We start from the raw sequence: 16,946 nt of genomic DNA on the forward strand, positions 1-16,946 counted from the left end.
AACCTCCATGCCCTTGCCCTTGTGGGCAGGGTGGAAATCAAAGAAAAGAGATCTGGTCAGATTCTTTAAAGGAAGCAGGTCAAACTCCCAAGTTCAAGTAAGTTTCACCCCAGAGGGTGAAAAGGCTTCCGGGTGGGAAAAGGGAAAAACATGGGGCCTCCGAGTATATAACCCACACAAACCTGATCCTGGAGTACTACTGACTCTCCAGCAACGAGCCCGGCCACTAATGCCACTAATCCCACACTCAGTAGGCCCGAACCGTGTTTTGGTAGAGCAAAAACCCCCTTCTGGACTAATCCCTTCCCCCAGGGCAACCCCGTACTCTCCCCTAGCTGCACTTGCAAATCCAACTCCCCCTGTCCCAGGAACAGGGGATAGAATAATAAATCTGGTTACGAGTTCCTTTTCAGTCCTTAATGCCACTTATCCTAGTAGGACCCAAGAATGCTGGTTATGCTTGGCCCCACAGCCTCCTTTCTACGAGGGAGTAGCCGTAATAGGCGAATACACTGCCTATACCATCCCTCCGCCTCAATGTACTAATCTCCCCCAGCGTGGATTAACTTTGGCTGAAATATCAGGAGAAGGACTCTGCATAGGAAAGATTCCTCCAATTTATCAGAGCCTCTGCAATGACTCTCGCTCACCCGAGGCAGGAAACTACTACCTAGTGCCCCCAAATGGAACTCACTGGGCTTGTAACTCTGGATTGACTCCCTGCGTTTATGCTAATATTTTTAACGCAACTTCAGATTTCTGTGTTACCATTGAACTTTGGCCCAAAATCACATACCATAGCCCCGAATATGTATATAGTCACTTTGAAGGTCAAAACCGCTTTAGGAGAGAGCCTATTTCCATAACTCTAGCCCTAATATTAGGGGGACTCACAGTTGGAGGCATTACTGCCGGGATAGCCACTGGCTCCACTGCCTTAATAGCTACTGGACAGTTCCACCAACTCCAAGCGGCAATGAACACTGACATTAAGGCCCTGGAGGAATCTGTGACTGCTCTGGAAAAATCTTTGACATCCCTGTCTGAGGTAGTGTTGCAAAATCGAAGAGGCTTAGATATACTGTTCCTAAAAGAGGGAGGATTGTGCGCGGCCCTTAAGGAAGAATGCTGTTTTTACGCAGACCACACAGGATTAGTGAGAGATAGTATGGCAAAACTTAGAGAAAGACTAAAGCAAAGACAGCAGCTCTTTGAATCTGGTCAAGGTTGGTTTGAAGGATGGTTTAATAAGTCCCCTTGGCTCACTACCCTGCTTTCTACCCTAATGGGGCCCCTTATGATTATTTTGCTTATATTGCTTTTTGGCCCTTGCATCCTTAACAGGCTTGTACAATTTATAAAAGATAGGACGTCTATCACCCACGCCTTGGTTCTCACTCAACAATACCATCAGTTAAGGCAACGAGAAGAGGAATAAAGGATTTTATTCAGTTCATAGAAAAAGGGGGGGATGAAAGACCCCTACCCAGATCCCAGATTGATAAAAGTCGGTAAGGCCAGGCAGAAAGCAAAGGGCAAGAAAGCGTGAGTCAACACCAACACCTGGTCGGGGTTCTGGGAATTTAAGACCATAAAAATAGCCAGTTCCAGGAACCGAAACTAGGCGGTTTCAAGATTGTGCCAAACAGATAAGTTCAAAATAAGTTTTTCGAGAACCAAGGGTTGCAAAAACAGGAAAACGAAAAGTCATTCAGGCTCACCAACGTGGACCAATCAGAGTCATGTAACCCTGTTCCTTGCCTTATTTGGACTGACCAATCCCTATCCCTGTAACCTTGCTGTCAGCTTCTGTAAGCCCGCTTCCGCGATTTCCCCCCATAAAAACCCCTAGGCATCGAGCTCTGGGGCGCCACCTCCCTGCGAGGACTTGGACGCCCGGGTACCCGTAACTCGCAATAAACCTCTTGCTGTTGCAGCCCTCGTGTGTCTCGTTGATCTCTGGGGGTCTCCTCAGATAGAAAGACAGCCCACCGCTTGGGGGTCTTTCAGTGTTAGTCTAATCCCTCCTTGTTAGGAGCCACTTCGTCACCTTAGGCCTTGCGGCCAAGCATGGCCTTTCCCCGAAATTCAGCCAGGCAGCTGCAATCGCCAACAACAGGCCTCCCCCTCCCCCATTAAAGCAATTATTTGTGCTGCTACGACCACAAATCTTAGCACACCCCAATGGAATTCCCGCCCTCACGTCCTACACGAACGTAGCCCCCATAAAAAACATGCTTGTAGCTCCACCCAGCTGCTACTCCAGCGAAGTAGCCAGTCAGGTTGCTGACGTTAAATTCCATTTCCTTTGTGTGTGACCACGTGTCCGGGTGATTTTTCTTGGGGAAGACTTCATGGATGCCCTGATTTGGGGTCAGGGCTCTCCAGTCGGCCTGCCCTTCCCCCTCCTTAGGAATCCGATTTGGACCCTGATATTTTGGGGGGCCTTTATAGTTTCTGTGAGCACTTGGTAAAATGGAAAGAGATTTCCCAACGTAAAAGCTTTTATTTTTCTTTAGAGTCATAGCTCTGCTTGGGGCTACAGAGCCTCTATGACAAAGCCCAGATATTCCAGAGGCCAGTCACAAGCGTGGGACTCAATTTCTCAAGAGAAACTACCCACTCTGGAACTATACTGTTTAACAAGCTCCCTCCCTACATCTTTCCCAAGCACCCTTGCCTCTGTCTCCAGTTCCCATTAGCCTCAATCCTCTGCTCACTCCAGCCTTCCTACTATGGTCCTACCCATTGATTCTTACCACCCCGACAGCCACCGAGATTCAGGGTGCCCACTTTGGATTTACAATTGTAATATAAAATTCCATCGGCCCACAGGACCTCCCACCAATAACAAAGAAACTGGAACCAAGCCTACCCAACATTACAGAAGACAACATCGACACATCCTGAGGACCTGGTCTCCAAGGATGAGTAAGCCTAAGCCCCTTTGCATCCCATTCAACAATGAGCAACTATAAGTAAAGCATGACCTTTCCACAAAATTAGATGAGACTGCCCTTTTCCAAAGAGGCAGCTGTAACCATAAATCTTAGGACAACCTCAGTGGAATTCCTGCTCCTGTCCTACATGAACCCCATAAAGTCCATCCCTGTAGCTCTGCCCAGCTACTGCTCTACACCAATAAGGTAGCTGTTTGGGGTCCTGACATTAAATTCCTTTGTATATGACCATGTGTCTGAGTGTTTTTCTTGTGGAAACCTTTCTGGAGGGGACTAGGCAGAGTTGTAAAAAAAAAATGCAATGCTGCTTTGGGGGGGTGGGGGGATTTGCTCGACCAGTAGTGCTTTAGAAATTAGTGCAGACTTGGGATCATAAGTGGGAATATCACACCCCCTGGTGTCTTGGAACAGTAAGCAAAGTCAAGGTTCATATCTGCTACTGGAATTTTTAAGCTTTGTTTAAAGCCGGTGCTGGTGTGTCATGCCTGTAATCCTAGCTGCTCAGACTGAAATCTGAGGACCGCAGTCTGCCAAGTTTGTCCAGGGAAGTCCATGGACTTATGTCCAATGAGCTCAGGGAAAGGCAGAAGGGAAGCTGTGGCTCAAAGTAGAGTATTTGCCTTGATTGCAAGCTCAGGAACAGTACCCAGGGCCCACAACCCACAAAAGTTGTGGTTGCTTATTAATGCCTTGAACAGCCTTACCACCTGCAGTACTAGACTATAAGCCCAGAGAACAGTAAATGAGCAGAAGGTGCCAGTGGCTCAAGTGTCGAGTGCTAACCTCGAGCAAACAAGCCAGGGACAGTGCTCAGGCCTTGAGTGCAAGGCCCAGGACTGGCAAAAAAGAGAAAACAATTCAACTGTACTAGGGATCCCATCAGGGAATAGCTAGACCACTTGGTGCTGCTGGCAAAATGGCCTCAAGTAGGCTAGCTTTAGATACATTAGCAGAACAAGGGGTCTTTGGGCGTGGGCCCTGTTGGAGCATCAGCCCCAACACTGCAATAAAGCCCCCTCCAAACACATAAAAACTACATATTAAAATATGTCAACTAGCAGGGAAATAAGATGGACCTGGAGCAAATGCTGTTGAGTGACATGTAAGCCCAGCTCAGAGACAAGGCACATTTTCTTATGCAGAAGCTAGATTTACTGTACACTGGAACATGGTAATTTATACAGGACTGTGGGCATGGGAGGGGTGGCATTGTCCAAAAGGAAATGTTTACTACCTGACTAAACCCCAAAATATCCTAGGATTTCAGTTCAAAGCCAACCCAGGCAGGAAGGTTCCCATGAGACTGACTCTTCAGTTAACTCAAAAGCCAGGAGTGGTGCTGTGGCTCAAGTGGTAAAGTGCTATACTAAAGTAACTACACATCAAAATTGAGTGAATCTGTATGGCGTAAGAATGGGGAGGTTCTAAATTCTAATGAACCAATCGTCAACAGACAAAACGCCTTTATTCATTCAGTAGGATTGGAAAACAATGCAATCATGATTGGTTTGATGCCTTAAGAATGGGGTGGGGAGAGCTTGGTGTCGGTAAATAGAAAGGCCCAGCCTAGTTCCCCACCTTGCCAATTGGCATTTCTGCCATCTCCCACGTATTTATTGGCTGTAGTGCAAGGCCAAAGCCTAGAAATTGCTTCAGAATCTTGTTTGGGCCAGTATCTTGGGAGTAAGCTAGGAGAAGGGAGGTGGCTGTGGTCCTTGGGACACATAAGTACATGATTTCGTGATGAAGGCCTCTGTTCCAAGGCAGGACACATGGCTTTGGGGGGCGGGGGTGTCATCAGGCACTGCACTGGCCTATGGCCAGGAGGGGGCAGCAGAGCGCCTTGGCATGGTTTGTACACTTGTGAGGCTTTGCCCCCACCTCTCCACCAAGGACTTTTTTTTTTTGTTTTTTTTTTTAATGATGTCCTTGAGGTCTGCTTGTTTGGGCCAAGGATTGACATAGCCATTGGGACAAAGATGAAGCTTTGGTCCAGAAGTCCTGGAAGTGGTCAACACGGGGTGCCCACTGGGTGAAGCAGAAGTGTCCACTGGTGAATGTACACCCCCTGTCCAGCCTTCCAGGATGCAGCTGCTCCTCCAGAGTGGGGCTGAGCTCAGCCAGGCTTTAGGGTTGGCAGCAGGCGGCCCCTCGACCCTCTCTTTTAACATAGTCGTGCAGCCGGAAGTGGGGTTCACTGGGACCCTTGGTGCAGCGCTGTTTCAACTCCCTGCAGAGCGGGGGTGATGATGGAACAAGACAGCCTCCAGTACCCCCCCACAAGGGGGTCCGTGCCCTGAGTCTTGAGGGGACTTCCTGTTGAGGACCAGGACTTACTTTGCAATGGCCGTGAAGGCCAAGTCCACATTGATGCCGGTCTTTGCACTGGTCTCCATGAAAGGCAGCCCGTACTCCTGCAGACAGCTAGTGCCAACTGGATGGTGGCCCGGCAGGGGCAGCCCAGGCTCCGTTGCCTCACAAGCACCCCTCACCACCCATGGCGCCCTCACTCACCTTGGCCAGCTTCTCCCCGTCCTCCCTCTTCACCACGCGTTCCTGAGCAGAGTCCACCTGGCCCCAGCACAACAGGGTTTTTGGTGATGCCTAACCTGTGGCTTGCACATCCATTCCCCCTCACCAGCCTTCCCCCATGGGGCCAGGCTTCCCACCTTGTTTCCCAGCAGCATGAGCACCACGTTGTGTTGGGCATACTCTTGGATCTCCGTCAGCCAGGCCTGTGGGGAGAGCTGGGACCAGGCTGGGGGCTCCTACCCCCTTCACACCTTGTCCTGTTGGAACCTTGGTGCCTGTGGGCTGGGCAGAGGTGCCCACCTCACAGGCACCTGATCCCAGGGGTCCTGCTGGTGGAGCTGGATGTCACTGGAGGGGCTCACAGGGGGAGGGTGCCATCATCAGTGCCCGTCACTTATGTCTGAGGGCTCTCAGAACTTGGGGAGCCTTGTGCCACCTGGGCCCTAATGGCCCATTCCCTCCACTGGGAGCAGATGCCACTGACCTGGATGTTGTCGAAGGAGGCCTTGTTGGTGACGTCATAGAGCAGCAGCAGTGCTGGGGACAGAGTGGTAAGGATACCCCTGGAGCCCAGTGGCTTCCTGTCAGCCCACCCCCTGCTGCTCACACACCCCAGGCCCAGGGGCATGGCAGCATTATACCCTCACCTGTGTCACCCACAGGATGCAGACCTGACTCCCCTGACCCCTGGTGGGTGCTCACCATGGGCATCTCTGTAGTAGGCATGGGTCACGCTGCGGAAGCGCTCCTGGCCAGCTGTGTCCCAGATCTGTGGCAACAAGTTTCTGGTTATGATGCCTGGCCTCTTTCTGGTGCTCCCTCCTCTCCCACCCTCCCTTTGCCCCCCCCCCCCAAGCTTGTCTCACCTGCAGCTTCACCTTCATGCCATCCACATCCAGAACTTTGTTCTGAAACAGAATCAGTCAGCCCCCAGCCAGGGCCCAGTGCCACTCTCTGCCTTGGGACTTCCAAGGGGAGAGTAGAGGGGCTTGCAAGTCAGCGCTGAACCCAGTCTCACTGGTAGGGAAACCGGAACCCCTGCCCTGCCACTGGTGGTCTTTTAAGTCATTCTGCCTTCGCATCACCTCCCTTATCTGCTTGCAGTCTGTGCTTCCAATGAAACCCAAGGGCTGCTAGGTTCTCTCCAGTCTAGATTTTCCCTCCACCACCATGGATAGCACCCTGCTCCCTCTCCGCAGAGCTTGCAGCCTTCCTTGATCACCTGTCTAGAGCATAGACTCATGCAGGATGAGCTGTTACTGCTGACAGCCATTTGCACTTACTTGAAACCATTTGGGTCATGACTCAGGTCCACTATTAGCTGCCCCAGTGTCCTGCAAATGGGTATCATTGGGGTGTCCTTCCTAGGGCTGCTCAGATAGCTTAATGAGCTGCTATATGTATGGGATAACACATCTCACCCAGAAAAAAAAAAAAAAGGCTAATTTAAATGGTTCGAGATAGGGATATTTTTGTGCTGTACCAGGGCTTGAATTCAGGGCTTGGGGGCTGTCCTTTAGCTTTTTTACCCACAGCTGGCACTCTACTACCACTTGAGCCACAGCTCTACTTCCAGCTTTTTTGGTAGTTAATTGCAGGTAAGTCTCGTGGTTTTTTTTTTTTTTTTCTGTTCTAGCTGGCTTGAACCTTGATCCTCAGACCTCTTATCTTCCTGAGTAGCTAAGATTATAAGCTCGAGCCACTAGCACCCAGCTTAGGATGTTTGTTTGTCTCCAATGGGACCTGTGTTTCCCAAGGACTGGGTTTGTGCCCACCTGATCCAACAGCACAGCCACAGAACCCAGAAGTGACTGGTAAACAGTTGCTCCCGAAGCCAACCACACAGGCTGAGATCCTGTGTAGCTGAACTGGGCACTACCTCCCTCCTGAGTTCCTGTTGGGGTGCTTCTGGGTCTCCAGGGAACCAGGCTCGGCCATCTGCCAGGCTGAGGAAGACACCTCACTTCCCCTGGTACCTTGAAATGAGATGCAAACCAAACAGCCCAACCTCCTTCACCATTTATCCCAGAGCCAAAAGGGAAACCAGAACAGGAAAGGGCCACTCTCCTACTAGGCCTTTCCTGCCCCAGCCTTCCCACAGAGCTTCAGGAGACCCAGGATACACCCCCCCACACCAACACACACCCCGTTCCCCATCTCTCCATTATTGGTAATGGGTTCATTTCAAAACCATTCCATGTTCTTGGCATCTGGAGCAAAGAATTAAGCAAAACATGAACAATAAGAGGGCCACAGGTTTATTAATGCAAAAGTACACGCCAGTGAGTAGGAGTGGGAGGAACAAGGGCTCAAAGCCCCCGCAGAGCTGAATTGGATTGAGGGAGGGTTTTGAGGGTCCCTCCCCCTTGGTGATGGACAGTTTGGGGCGGCAGTCTGGGATTATATAACATTTCCTTTATGTTGCAAATTACCCACAATGCATCAGAAACGCTCACATGGAGGGAGGTGTCAGAAGGAGGGAACCTGGTTTGTTAACGAACAGTTTCTGCCCTGGGCAATCCAGTCAAAGTTCATAAAATCTATGCATTGATGCTTTCCATAGGGCTGTGGATTCCACCCAGGGAATGTTTAGCAGAGCTTTTCCAGATTAGGAACAGCTTTTCTCACCCGTTCTTCTGCCACAACCCTAGACCATGATTGTCCCCTCTGGTCAAATCTATCCAGAGAGAACATCAGATGATAGCTGGCCAAATGGGCCCCACATGCCTCCTTAGAGGGTGTAAATGACTGGTCCTGGCTGACACACTCATTGGCTGGGCAGAAGCCTTTGCCATGGGGACAGAAAGGGCCCTGGAAGTGGTAAGATCCCCTTAAAGAAGTGGTTCCTAGATCTGGATTATTGCAGAGTACACAAAGTGATAAATTCCTCAGAAAAGTAGAAAAAAACCTTAGGAAACAATTAAAATGTAAGCTGGGCACCAGTGGCTCATGCCTGTAGTCCTAACTACTCAGGAGGCTGAGATCTGAGGATGGCAGTTCAAAGTCAGCTCAGGCAGGAAAGTCTGTGAGAGTCTGATCTACAACAAACCACTAAAAAAAGCCAGAAGTGGTGACTCAGGTGTTAAGAGTGCTAGCCTTGAGCAAAAGAAGCTCAGGGACAGCTCCCAAGTTCTGAGTTCAAGCCCCAGAACCAGCACACACACACACACACACACACACACACACACACACACACAAAAAAAAAAAAAAAAAAAAAAAAGAATGAAAGGAAAAGAAAAAATAAACACCAGTATTATTGACAAGCTGAGTGAACAAGCAGGGAGACTGGCTAGTGAACCTATTGGCATCTATGTACAGTAGGGTTTTAATATCATTTCTTCCATTCAAAAGCCCCCTCAGTAGTGATTACCCTGGGATTATGTCCTGGGCCATGAGTCCTAAATGCATTTACTTATTTTGTCTCCCTTCATCAAGGAGCCATTTGCCTAAAAAATGATAGTCCCCAAGGAAATTCCATCCTATTTCTCAAGAAGTATTTATGGGCAAAATTAATGGCACCAGCCAAAGCTTCTGGCAGAAGAGAGTAACTGCCGGAGGAGCCCTGGAAGCATCTGACCTCAGACTGTTTTCTCCTGGTTAGAATGAAGCAAGACTTCTGCAGCCCCCAGTAGGTACGGGCTACACCCCTTGCCAGCCCAATACAGAAGAAACCATCAGTCTTCACACCTCCCAAAGACTTGCTGGCATCACATCTTGGGTAAAATGAAGCAGAAGAAATAGAAATGACAGAGGGAGGTGGCATCTTCAACCTAAGCAGCTGACTTAGCTATGAGTATCTGATGGAGGAAGTTTCTCACTGAAGGGTAACTCCCCAAAAAAGGATGTATGGGATCTCACTTTGTTCCCCAGATCAGCTTCTGGTCATTACCATATATGCATTGAAATTTTGCTTGCCCCATGGGCTTTTTCTGATGCATGTAGGTAAGAATGTGTACCATAAAGGAAATATATAATCAGAAGCTGCCACTCAAAACTGTCCCATCACAATAAAGCAGGGACCTTCAACCCAATTCAGCTTAAAACTGCCCTAACACAGTACTTTTCAGGGTCTTGCATTCTTGTTTGGTCCACTCGTACTCTGTGGAGTATACTTTTGCTTTCATAAACCTGTGGCTTTCTCATTACTCATGGGTGTCGCTCAGTTCCTTGCTAAAGATACCAAGAATGGAATGATTCTGAAACAAGTTAACTGCTCCATAACACCTAGTCCAGGCCTTCTCAGCCTCCTGCTAACTGGGTCTAATTAAAGGGTGAGAAAAATAAATGGGAATTCAGAATGTGCCAAGATTACACCAGCACCTCAGCACGTGGGATTCCGTCTGATGGGCCCCCAAGCCCTACTTGATATGCTGGGGGAGGTGTCCACACCCCAAGGTAGGCACTTCCCCCCCACACACACTCAAGCAAATGCTGAAAATTATCCCAGGCTGCAGTTCTGACACCAGGCCTGAAGTCCTGGGCAGAGGCCCAGTTTTAGGTCCTCTCTGCCTGCCACCACTCGAGGAGGCAGAGACACAGCCCTAGGGTAGTGCCAATCCCTGGCATGGGAGAAACTATGTCTGCCTTGGTCTGGAGCAGGCACCCCCTTAGGTATTGGGAGGGTTCCTCAGGCACAGGGATGCAGTCAGGTGGCTAATGACTGCTCTACCCTGAGCTGTAGCTCCAGATGGAGTGAGGGGGAACCAGCTACCAGAGGGTCTGGGGGGCCTGAGTGAATCAAGGTGAAGGAACCAAGGTGTGGCTGGGCCCAGTCAGAGCTGGGGACATCAGCCTCTATGCTCACCCGGAAGTCGATGCCCACAGTAGAGATGAAGGTGCCTGCCAGAAAAGCTCCATCCTTGAAGCGCACCAGCAGACATGTCTTCCCCACACCAGAATCACCCACCAGCATGACCTAGGCAGAAGGGTCAGAGGGGGTCAGGCTGAGAAAAGGAGACTGGAGTGCTGTCCCAATCACAGGGTCTGCCCTGAATGGTTCTGGACAGAGATGGACAATGGGTGAGAGGCAGGAGAGAAAAGTGGCATTCCAGGCTTCTGGGGGCGGGAGGTGGGGGTGGGAGAGGGAGCAGTTACAGTAGTCTGAACTTCCATTCTCTGCCCCTAATGGTTTCTGTCCCCTCTCCAACAGTGCCCATCTCAATAGAGGAGGCCTGAGGGCAGTGGCTCCCATTCAGAGCCCTGCCTGTCCAGAACACTACCTTATCCTCCGACACCATGCTTGATCTGGGAGGTCAGTATTTGGTGTTTAATGGGGAGCAGAGTGGGGGGAAGAAGGTGTCAGCTGTGACCTGCCCAGTCCTGTAGGAGGTCTGTGCCAGGGAGCTTCTTCAAACAAGCCCCAGCAAATGATCCATCATCCCAGGCATGCTTGGGGAGGGGCTACCAGGCCCTGTCCTTGTCCAGCCCAGCCCCTACCAAATGCTCCAAAACCCAGAGGTATTCCTGTGGACCCTGGTCTATTTCATAGTTTCTGCCTTGGTCCGGGGAAGGCCTAAATCCCCACCCCCCCAACTCCCACCAGCAAACCTCTTCCTGGCCTCCTCCCTTCGGGGGAAAATGCCAAGACCCGAAGCCCCTGAGGATGAGGGAAGGCAACATATGGGAAACGATAAAAATCGGGAGCTGGAGTGGGGGATGGCGAGGGTCGGTGAGGGGCCCCTGGGCGGCTCTGATGTGTGGGGACCCCTAGTGCGGCCCTCCACCTGGGGAGGGGGGCAGGCTTGCCAGCTGTTGAATGCCCCCAAACCGAGGCCTGACAGCTGTGTGCGCGCCTGTGCGCGCGCGCGTGCAGCGCCTGGTGCAACCGTGCCAGCTGCAGGGCGCCGCTCCAGACGGGGGCCGGCGGCGAGGGTGGGGGGTGGGGGTGGCGGGGAGGCCACGTCCCCTACCCCGGGCCCTTCCCCTCTGTCCCGGACTTGACGCCACCTGCTGCACTTGCGGGGGAGGGGGTAGGTGCTCGTCTCACCTTGAAGGCGACATCGTAGAAGTCGCCACCGCCGCCGAGCGAGGGCCGGCTAGACTGCGGGGTCCCGGGGGGCGCCGCCTCGGAGCTCGGGCGCGCGGGGCCGGAGCGCGTCTTCCGGGGCCCGTTGGCGGTGGGCAGCGCAGGGGCGGCGGGCGCTCGGGCGCCCTTGCTCCTGGGGGTCTTCTTCCTAGACATGGCCGGTGGGCACCCGGTGCGCTCCTGCTGCCGTGGCCGCGCCCGGGGCCGTCCGGCTCCCAGTGCGCACGGAGCCCGACCCGGATCCGGACTCACACCCAAACCTGTCCCGCGGCGGCGGCGAAGGCAGCATCCCGGGCTCCGGCCGCCGGGCTGGGCTCCGCCCCAGGCTCCGCCCAGGCCCCTCGCGTAGCCACTCAGACCCGGCCTCTCGCCGCCGCCGCCAATGGCCGCGCTGGGGAGGCGCCATCCACAGGACCCCGCCGCCCCCCTGGGCGGGCCCGAGGCCCGGGACGCGGCCCCAGCGCGCGTTACCCCGGGCCCCCCGACGGGTGGGTGGGACAGCTCAGGCCCGGGGATCCAGAGCCGGGGCCCCTGGGTGCATGGACCCAGGCGCGGGACAGTGCACCCGGGAGAAGACGCGCCAGCATCCGAGTCTCCCCGGTGAATTGCGCACCGCCCAGGCACTGGACGTGGGTGCCGGGCGAGCACTCGAAACCTGCCACCTGAACCACTGCCTCCCCGCCCTCTGTCGCCTCCAGGGCGCGCTGGTCCAGGAAGCTCCAGCTGTGCTAAAGCATCCCGAGCTCAGCTGACAGCTGGTTATCGGAGGCAGGACACGCTGGGAACAGTGCTCTGCCACCTGCGTTGAAGCCTGGAGACCTGAGAGGGAACAAAGGAAGCCAGCCTGGCAGCTGGCAGCACCCCTCGGGGGCCCCTCCCAAGCCCCCTCTCCTGGCATGACTGGCCCCTTGCCCTTCCTATTCCAGGCTCCAACCCTACGCGGCTGCGAGTGCTGATTCTATTCTTCAAACCAAAAGTGGACCGTGCACAGCATTCTAGGGCCTGACGCGCCCCCAGCCATCGAGGCTGGCTGGAGCTGGGTTCCGGGAGCCCCACTGAAGATCCTCGGGTCTCCAGAGCTACATCTGGGGGAATCAAAGCTGAGGGAAGCAAGTGCTGAGGGCAGTGTCCTGGGTGTAGTAAGTACTTCTTGGAGCTGGAAGGACAGCTTGACTGGCAGAGCCCAGTGAGAAAGGTTAGTCGGTTGGAGGGGGGAGCGAGTCAGAGACCTGCAAAGACCCAGGTGGAGCTGTGCCACCCAGCAGTGATCCCTCCAGACGGGGACTCTGGGTGCTGTCATATACTAGGTTATGTGGTGTCTTCAAAACTGCCTGTCAGAGAACTTCTAGGGCCCCAATGTACAGATGGGGAAACAGGCCCAGAAAGGTTAGGAGGGAGCTGTCCCAGGTCACAGGGCTAGGAAGTGGCAGAACTAGGATTTACCCTTGAGAACTCTAGCTCCAGAACTCATCTCATGGAAGGATTGGCTCCAATCAACCTCTTGGGGTCCTGTCAGAGATGTGGTGGAAACCCAGGGATGTGCTCTTAGAGCTCCCCCCAAATGTCCTTTCTTTCCTCATCTCCCTCTGTCTCCTCACCCTGTGGGCTTTGGTGGTGCAGAGGACTCCACGTGTCCCATGCTCACAAGCCGTGTTCAGGAAGGGTGGCCCAGGGTCTCGGCCAGGAGCCCAGAAGCCAACACCCACTAGCCTCAGGATCCTGAGATGCATCTGACGCCCTCCTGCCAGCTGTTGCCCAGGGTGTGCTTTGGGCATGGCACGGAGAGTTTGGTGCTGCAAAGTAGGGCATCCTGAGGGTAGGGCGGTGCTAGTGGGGCAGGCACTGAAGAGGAGGAAGGGAGCAGGCCAGCCGGGGAAAGTGGGAGGCCAGCAGAGCAGAGTAGGCTCGCCTGTAAAATTAGGAGTTTACATAAAAATCCAGGTCTCTGACTTCTCACCTTTTTTTTTTCTTCTTTCTTTCTGCCTGGGGATTGAGCACAGAACCTTGTACTTGTGAGGCAATCCTTCTGCCACTTGAGCTGTGCCTCTAGCCTTTTTTGGTTTATTCTGCTTTATTTTTGTTGCTGTTTGTTTTTGTGACACAGGAGCTCACCTCTACCTTTGCTCAGGTTGTCCTTGAACTCTTGGTCCCCCTGCTCCTGCCACATGAGGAGTTGGGATTAAAGGGGTGTATGACCACCCCTGGTTTCTCTGATTTCTCTGGGAAAAGTAGGAGCTCTTGGGTGTCTGAATCAGGCCCAGCTCTCTTGTCTCTCCATAGTCCTAATCTTTGATGATTATGTCTCTTGGTTCCTGAGTCTGCCATCTGTTTTCCCCTCTGGAACGTGAGTTCTCTGGGCACAGGAAGCAGCTTGTCTTGGTCACTGCCATATCCCTGGAAGCCAATGCCAGGCTTCAAGAAGCAGTTTTTAAATTGGTGAATGAAATATGAGACACATGGACCTCACCTCAGGAGGACACGTTGCTGCTGACGAAGATTTAAGATAGAACATTCGTTCATGTGCAAGAATGGGAAAGCTGCCATGGGCTCGGTGTGAGAGTGAAGTGAGAGGGAAAGGAAGCTTGCACTGAATTTTGAAGGTGGAATAGGAGTCCAGCAGGAGACACTCACCAGAGAGCAGGCATCAATAGATACAGAGTAAGTGGAGTACATGACCATCAGGGGAGGTAACCCACTGAACAATGTAGCAGAGGCTGAATTGTAAGGGAAATCTGAATGTTGCCTTTAGGAGCTTGAGCATTGTTCAAAGGGAACATTGTTCAAAGAGCATGCTTGGTTTCTGAGCAGAGCAACACAGAGAAAACAGGTGTACAGGAATCTCGGGGAATGGTGGAGGGGCTTGGTGGTGGAGTCTCCGGGCAGAACAATGGGTGAGTGGGCTTCAGTACCCCGAGGAGAGGTAGTAGGGACAGAGAGGACAGCAGCCCTGAAGAATCTTTGGTGTTTTTCCAGTAAGGAAGAGTCTGTGTTTTCAGCCCTTGAATCTGGTCAAAAGCTGTGGTTGCTTAGACCAATAGATAGTGGAGAAATGAATTTCTGGCCCCGAAGTTCTTGCCTCTTGGAGCAGTCATTCTTGTAACCTGCCTGCCATACTGAGAGAACACCCCCCCACACACACACACACAAAAAGAAAACCAGAACTGATTTGCCATCTGGGTGTGGTTGTCCCAGCTTCAGTGTACACCCCACAGAACAGCAAGGAGAAGATTCCTAAGTATTTGGGAGATATTTTCTACACAGCAATAAATAACTAGGGCAGACTGGCAGCAAACAAACACAAGGCAAGGAGTCAGTTTGGTGGGAAAGGTCAGGGTGCTATGGTGGCCTCTGCCAGACATGGGCGCTCTGGGTCCCTGGGCTCTTCAGAGCTGGAGAGAAGAGGTCTGCAGGCCAGGGTGGACGCTTGAGGCAGGATCTGGGAGGGAGCTGCAGGCAGTGAGGACAGTGTGGCCCTGGAAATGGTGCTGCAGCCTTGACTTCTAGGATAGTGCCGGTCCCTCCGTGAAGAAGAGCACCAGCATGCTTGCCCTTGTCCCAAGGGAGGACCCTTGGGGGGATCACCTAGGCTGTTCCTAGCAACCTTATTTGTGAAATCCCAGGCTCAGGATTCCTCCATGCCTGTGGCTATAAGCTCCTGCCCTGTGCCTCCTGACTTACCTTTGTGGGTGTCTGCTGTCCTGGTCCTGGAGTGACATGTGCCATTAGTTCTCAAGCCACTATGATTTCCTAGAGTCATCTCTATCTGTACCCCCCCCCCCCATCTTCCAAGTCCTCCAGCTTCATACCTCCAAGCTGGACCCTCAGGTCAACTCTATGTGCTGGGAGAAGGAATGCAGCCAGACTTTGTAGAGCTCTGCCTTCTCTGACTCCTCCAGCCCCCACCCCTAGCCCCCTGAATGGTCTCCAGTGGCTGCCTGCTCCAGTCCCTACTGAGGGAGAGCTCTGGGTTGGAGCAGTAGTGTCAAGCTGAGTTTCAGGGGGGTTCCTCTAGCTATTGGCAGCAAGGCCCCCAAAAGCTGGTGCCTTGGGCTGGGGATATAGCCTAGTGGCAAGAGTGCCTGCCTCGGATACATGAGGCCCTAGGTTCGATTCCCCAGCACCACATATACAGAAAATGGCCAGAAGCGGCGCTGTGGCTCAAGTGGCAGAGTGCTAGCCTTGAGCGGGAAGAAGCCAGGGACAGTGCTCAGGCCCTGAGTCCAAGGCCCAGGACTGGCCAAAAAAAAAAAAAAAAAAAAAAAAACAAAAAAAAGCTGGTGCCTTGCAAAGCTCAGCTTTCAGTCTTGGAGTAGGAAGGGTGCCAGAAGCCCAGAGGCCTGCTGGGTCCCCGACTTGCTTGGTAACCTTAGATATCTGGCGTCCCCTCCCTGGGCCTGTTCCTTGCTCTGTGAAATGTAGGGTAGGAGGAACTGATCTCCAAGGGCCCTTCCAGCTCAAACACCTTATGTTCTATGAAATCCGTGTGAATGTTGCCATGGAGACATCAGCGGAACTGCAGCAGCACTGAATTCAACTTCCGAGAGAGGAAGGGAAGGGGAGAAGGGGGTGGGGAGGAAGGAGGAAGAACTGAGTCACCTCAGAGACCAGAAGCAATGGGCATCATTGGTGTGCTGGCTCTAGCGCCCAGGTATGTAAGGGGCTGCGCTGGTGCCCAGTTATGCCAGGGTCCCATATGTGTTCTCATTCTGGCAGGACACTCCCAGAAGCCTATTCATTTTGGTGGCCTAGATAACATGTGGGCAAATGGTACCAGGTTGCCATCCATCCCATCCCAGAAGGGGCACCTAATATGTGGAGCCAAAGCAGAAAGACACTCCCTGGCAGGCTGCAGGTGTGGCCGCAGCAGCTGGGTATTGACCCAGATGGGTGGCCATGCAGACATCCATCAAAGAAAGTGAGCTCATGCAGAAGTCATATTTGCCTCCTGCACGTTGTGGCCACCCACCTGCGCTCTCACACAATCTAGGGCCAGCTCTCACCAGTGCCAGCTCCTGAGCAAGAGCCCTGTGGCCACCACAGAGGACTGAGTGGGGCAAATAGCTCCAGGCTCTTGGGCAGCCTCTTACAGACATACTTGGCTCCATGGCTGGTACATGAAGTGATTATTTATACCTCTGTAACAATCGCACCACTCCCAAAGTCATCCATCACCGTCTACCCCAGACTAGGCTAACTGTCACACTTGCATTATTTCTTCTTCTTAGGGATCAAACTGAGGATGTTGAGCACATTAGGCAAATGTTCAAATGTTCTACTGAGCTACACCTCCAGCCCAGGATTTTGGTGGCATGTCAAGAACTCGAAGTAAGGGCAAGAGCCCAGATTCCTTAGTTGCTGCTGTTGTTGATTTTGGCCAGTCCTGGGGCTTGAACTCAGGGCCTGAGCACTGTCCCTGGCTTCTTTTGCTC

At 52.7% G+C, this 16,946-nt stretch overlaps 1 protein-coding gene across 1 annotated transcript; it reads right to left on the reverse strand.

The window, feature by feature from the left end:
• Nucleotides 1-4,435: 4,435 nt before the first annotated feature.
• Rab26 (RAB26, member RAS oncogene family) lies at nt 4,436-11,780 on the reverse strand. Its single transcript, XM_048332401.1, has 9 exons — nt 11,479-11,780; nt 10,297-10,407; nt 6,359-6,400; nt 6,195-6,261; nt 5,977-6,029; nt 5,630-5,695; nt 5,475-5,531; nt 5,298-5,374; nt 4,436-5,190 (listed from the first exon to the last, which is right to left on the reverse strand). The coding sequence occupies exons 1-9, from the start codon at nt 11,671-11,673 to the stop codon at nt 5,088-5,090; spliced, it is 771 nt and encodes a 256-aa protein (XP_048188358.1). The 5' UTR covers nt 11,674-11,780; the 3' UTR covers nt 4,436-5,087.
• Between the last annotated feature and the right edge of the window lie 5,166 nt (nt 11,781-16,946).

This window comes from Perognathus longimembris, chromosome 23, assembly GCF_023159225.1.
Source record: "Perognathus longimembris pacificus isolate PPM17 chromosome 23, ASM2315922v1, whole genome shotgun sequence".
Classification (NCBI taxonomy): Eukaryota; Metazoa; Chordata; class Mammalia; order Rodentia; family Heteromyidae; genus Perognathus; species Perognathus longimembris.

Excerpts from the sequence above, each read along its gene's own strand:
- Rab26 (XM_048332401.1), bottom strand. The coding sequence starts at position 11,673 with ATGTCTAGGAAGAAGACCCCCAGGAGCAAGGGCGCCCGAGCGCCCGCC. Across the intron at positions 10,408-11,478 it reads TCTACGATGTCGCCTTCAAG|GTCATGCTGGTGGGTGATTC; the intron begins GTGAGACGAGCA and ends CCTTCTGCCTAG. Across the intron at positions 5,696-5,976 it reads CCTCCTTCGACAACATCCAG|GCCTGGCTGACGGAGATCCA; the intron begins GTCAGTGGCATC and ends CTCTCCCCACAG.